Consider the following 5,313-nt stretch of genomic DNA (forward strand, 5'->3'; position numbering starts at 1 on the left):
CAGGCCTCCGCTCCTTGAGTTCTCTCCAGCACTGGAAAGCTGATCCAATATTTTACACGGGTCCTACTTCTTGCCTTGTCGTTCCGCAGACGTTTTCCTCTTTTGTTTTTTATCCGCCATCTCTATCTTTCTGTCGCTCGGCTCGGCTAATGTCCGTCCCGTGCACTGAAAGCTCTCTCCTCCACATCACGAGTAGACACGCCCCTTATTGCTGATTGGCTACAAGTTTGTTTTGCTATTCGGCCCGAATCAGTTTTCTGAAGTGTTTTTGAAAAATTACATACCTATACCTTTAACGTTACAAAGTTATCCACTGTTCACAGTTCATTAGTTCGCTACAAAAAAACACTAAAGAGGAGCTCATTTACATTTAATTCTATATGTATGTTTGAATAATTCTGGCATGAAGACAGTTGTTTACGAAAATGTTATGTGCAACTGAGTTGTATACAGACAATTCAGATTTATTTGAGTGTAATTATTATATCTGAAAATAAATAGCAGTTGAATATAATAGCTCTTTTATAAATTTTAACCTTTAATATAACAGTAATGCACCAAATGAGAAGCAAGTATAGAAGTATTCCAGTATAGTTTACAGCATTAGTTTGGAGAGGGTTTTTTTTTTCTTAAGAAATCCAAACTATCGGTATCGGCAGATATCATTCTGAATAATCGGCTATTGGTGGAGAAATTCAGTATCGGTGCATCTCTAGTTTTATCATATTATGTACTTATAATTATTAATAGAATATTCATATTTTCAAAAAGTTGCATTTTAAAAAAAAAACTATTAAAATGATTACAATAGTATTTGCAGTGGTACCGAAGTGATACAGAGAAGTGTTGAGTTTAACTGCTACAGACTACTGAACGTTTGGTATCGTGACAGCACACGATTTTGGTACTCTGGTAAGAATGTCTGTTGCGTTTCAGATGGCTGATCTGCAGCAGGAGCATCACAGAGAGATCGAAGGTCTGCTGGAAAACATCCGGCAGCTGAGCAGAGAGCTGCGGCTACAGATGCTCATCATTGATAACTTTATTCCTCAGGAATATCAGGTCTACATTTATGCTCGTGCACATGCACTCTCAGTCAAAAAATTTGACGAACCTCCTCATTCTTTATTGTTGACATGTTTTAGAATAACTGTGAAGTTATCAAATAATATCTACAGAAGTGCAGGAATTATATAGTGATCAAAACATGTTGTTGTTGATAAAGATCTCATGCATCAGCTTCATTAAACCACCCTTTTCTAGATCACAGGAAAACCCTCCCATATGTCAAAAATCTTTGTCTGACATGTGCATATTATACTGGATTGTGTAATAATTTCTCTAGTTTTATGTTTTTGAAATGTTTTTAATCAAGTTAATCTAAATTTAGTTTTAGACGTCTTAGTAGAATATCATATTTTCCTAAGAAGTCTTAAAAATCGTATATCTATCTTAGTTAGTATTTTACACTTTACAGGGTTTCTGCCGGACTTAAACAGATCCTAATTCGCACTTCCACAAAAAAAGGCCTTAAAATACTTAAATCAGAGCAGAAAGTCTTAAATTCATACATTTATGCCATTAAATGTTGCATGTATTACAAAAATGAATGTCTTTCTCCGTAGTTTGTTTTCCAATACAAATATGTAAACATCCTTAAATCAAGATGCATTTACTTGAGATGCAAATGTAAAATTAAGTCTTAAAAAAATGAACAAAATTAAGTCAGTTTATGCTTAAAACAAGAACAAACCTAAGTCAGTGAGGTATGAAAACTTGTTTACCCTTTGAATAAAGTAGATTTTTCCGAGCCCATTGGCAGATATTTGCTCAGTTTTTTTTATTCATGAACTCGCTTCATTTTGATTAATTTTACAGAAAACAAGACTTCTTTTTTTTTTTTTGTCATTTTGCTCCAAGTACATGTATCTTGATTTATGAATCATTTGCACTGGAAATCAAGACAAAAATACTGAGGAAGAACATCATTTTTTTGCAGTTTGGTCAGAAGGTACTGTATCAGAAGATATCATCATGGTCGACAGCAGAGCTATTCAAGCCTTAAGATATTCTTTTTAAGTAATCCATTTTTTAAATTAATTTAAAAGTAATGGATCTCAATTGGAACTTGTATTTTAAACTTTGATGTGTTGCTAATACAACTCATTTTTTACTCCCAGGACATTTACATTAAGAGAGCATATTGAAGTATTCAATTCATTCCTTACATTTTCTTTACATGGTCTTAAAAAAATCTTAAATTTACATTCATTTAACCTGAAGAAACCCTGTTTTAATAACAGAAGTATTGTGTTTCTCTCAATTTCTTGTTTCCCCTGCACTGACACAGCACTTAAGGATGCAGCACTTGCATTAATAAGGATGCAAATCATTTTTTGCTTTTTCCACCTTGTCAGGATTTCATTAATCTGATATTTTTTTTGCTGATAATATAGTGTGAAATGCTGCACTTGCACAACAAAGGCGAAAAGGTCAAAACTGAGCTGGCAAATAAACTGTACAGAAAGAGAGATTTCACCGATTTTTCTGTCATTTACTCTCTTGATGTCATTCCAAACCCGTATAAATTACTTAATTCTGTGAAACATAGAAGATATCAAGTGTGTTTTCTCTTGATCAGTACAATGGAAATCAGTGGTAACCAAAGCTGTTTAAAATATATTCTTTTTTTCCACAAAATAAAAAATTTTTAATTTTTGAGTGAACTTTCCCTTTTCAAACAGAATATTACAGTTTAGTGAAATTATGAGTTGTATTTACTAGCTTTGTTTATTTACTCTTAAGAGTTCAACATGAATTTCAAAAGTCCCCAAAAGAGTATTCACAATATCGAAGCTTAATATTTATTCAGCGTTTCTGTTGCACTACTGAAATAATATGACTTGCTGTGTTTGTTTGCTTGGTTTTTATTGTATTTATGTGATATTTGTATTTTTGTAACTGAGTTTTTGCCATGAAAATAGCCTCAGATGCTGACATGGCATTAAATTATACTACTATTGCACTGCTGAAAACATGCAAACAACATCTTTTTTGGTTGTGTACAGGAGATGGTTGAGAACTATGTGCACTGGAATGAGGACATTGGAGAATGGCAGCTGGTGAGCGTCTTCAACACGTTTTATTCTGCACATCTCTCAGATCTGGCATGATGTTTGGGTGCAATGAAAATGTATAATACAGCTGATCTATTTGCTGTTTTTATTTTTAGAAATGTGTGGCCTACACAGGCAACAACATGAGAAAACAGACACCTGTGTCGGACAAGAAAGAAAAAGATGTAAGTGAGTTCAGAACAAATGAGGCACACGTAATGCACGCTGCTCCCTTTACAGGTTTAATTTTTGTCCTCTCTCCCTCTTTTGTGATTCAGCCATTTGAAGTGGACCTGTCCCATGTTTATCTGGCCTACACTGAGGAGAGCATGAGACAGTCCCTAATGAAACTAGAAAGGCCTCGGACATCAAAGAGTGGAAAGTCCAGGCCTAAAACTGGTCGTAGGTGAGATGCTTTTTTATTTGTGGACTTTCTGGTTCACGCCTTTGTACACGCAAATGCATCTTGACTGTTACAACTGACTGTTAAATAATCCTTCAGTTTAGTTTAATGCATGGTGCATTAATAAGTTGTATGATTTTAGATGTTGTTTAAAGGTATAGTCTGTAATTGCTGAAATGGGCACTATAAGCATATATCACAATATTCTGTGTCCATAATTATATATTGTGATATACATACAGTATATTTATAGAAAAGCCTTTTTTTTTTTTTTGGGATTATTTAATTTAATAACAAAGCATGTCTCTTTGGAGTTGAACATAATTGATCCAGAGTCAAACATTTCAGCATTTCTTTGCACGGTTTTGCATTTTGTGCATTACTGTTAAAAAGTTTGGCGTCTGTAAGTTTTCGAAAAAAAAAATTGTTTTTTATTTTGAAGTCACTTTTGCTTATCAAGGCTGCGTTTATTTGATCAAAAATACAATAATAATAATAAATATAATATAAATATTAAAATAACTGTTTTCTATGTGAATATATTGTAAAATGTAATTTATTTCTGTGATCAAAGCTGAATTTTCAGCATCATTACTGCAGTCTTCAGTGTCACATGATCCTTCAGAAATCATTTGCAGCTCGAGAAACATTTCTGATTATTATCAGTGTTGAAAACAGTTGATCTGCCCAATATTTTTGTGGAAACAGTGATACATTTTATTTTTCAGGATTCTTTGATGAATTGAAAGTTGAAAAGAAAGAAACGGTATTTATTTGAAACAGAAATCTTTTGTAACATTCTAAATGTCTTTACTATCACTTCGGAGCAATTTCAGCAATTATGAATGAATTTGTACATGCAATCTTCTGTCAGTAATCTAAATGACACGTATGCATGTATTTGCATGTCTAAATGTCTGTTTTTCCCCAATCGCATTGTTTTTAGGAAACGTTCCTCCAAACCAGAGGCTGTGATTGAATCCCTGCTACAGTGAGCCTTTTGTGAGATGAAGACCACCATATTTTGTGCATTTTCAAGGCCAGTCCAGTATATATCTTAGGAAATACTGATACTTGTGATGATAAGGCACTTTGACATAAGTGGATATGAAAATAAATCATGTGTTAATATGCGGGAACTCCAGAGCTGGGTTTAGGTGAGGATAGTTTGCTGTAAAATGTCTGTTAACGATAGCACTCCAAAAGGCACATTTCACCTTTAACATAAACACTGTTACTGTATATTCTGCTTTACACTGATGGCTGGAGCGAGCAGGTTATTAATGCGACACATAAGATGAGCTTGCCGTCAGGGAATATGCTATTGAGAAACGAATCTAATCTTAATGTTTTATACAGTTGGCAGCGTGCAATTGCTTTAGCTCGATGTACACAAGCTATGCTACTTAAATTTTTTTTTATAGTGAGAATGTGCATGCCATGTTTCCCTGGCTGTGGTGCCATTAGCTCAATTTACTCTAATTGTAATGTATTTCCATTGTGCACTGTAGTAAACCATTAGTCTTATGTAAACATGTTTACATTTTACAGTTTTTTCCCCCCTGTACTCCTCTTTAAATTATTAAATTATTTTACAAGGTAAAACATAGTGGGTTTTTTTTATAATTAATATTTGTCAAATTCCAAAAACAAACAAAAAAATTTGTTCAGAATACTTTTATTCATAAATACAATAAATATATAAATATGAGCAAATACCTAAATATAGAAAAACATTTAATAGAAAATTATTTTATATTAAATGTAATACAAAAATATAGTATTGTGTTCATA

General features: G+C 33.1%; 1 protein-coding gene across 1 annotated transcript in view; it reads left to right on the forward strand.

The window, feature by feature from the left end:
- kif3a (kinesin family member 3A) overlaps positions 1 to 5,085 on the forward strand; it is an 18,297-nt gene extending 13,212 nt beyond the window's left edge. The window contains exons 12-16 of the mRNA XM_016573876.1: positions 937 to 1,062; positions 3,069 to 3,122; positions 3,233 to 3,301; positions 3,395 to 3,522; positions 4,466 to 5,085. Of these exons, the coding sequence (XP_016429362.1) occupies positions 937 to 1,062; positions 3,069 to 3,122; positions 3,233 to 3,301; positions 3,395 to 3,522; positions 4,466 to 4,514 (426 nt within the window). The 3' untranslated portion in view covers positions 4,515 to 5,085. The remainder of the gene's footprint in view (positions 1 to 936; positions 1,063 to 3,068; positions 3,123 to 3,232; positions 3,302 to 3,394; positions 3,523 to 4,465) is intronic.
- Positions 5,086 to 5,313: the final 228 nt, after the last annotated feature.

The sequence above is a fragment of the Sinocyclocheilus rhinocerous genome, unplaced genomic scaffold (assembly GCF_001515625.1).
Source record: "Sinocyclocheilus rhinocerous isolate Xijiao unplaced genomic scaffold, SAMN03320098_v1.1 scaffold892, whole genome shotgun sequence".
Lineage (NCBI taxonomy): Eukaryota > Metazoa > Chordata > Actinopteri > Cypriniformes > Cyprinidae > Sinocyclocheilus > Sinocyclocheilus rhinocerous.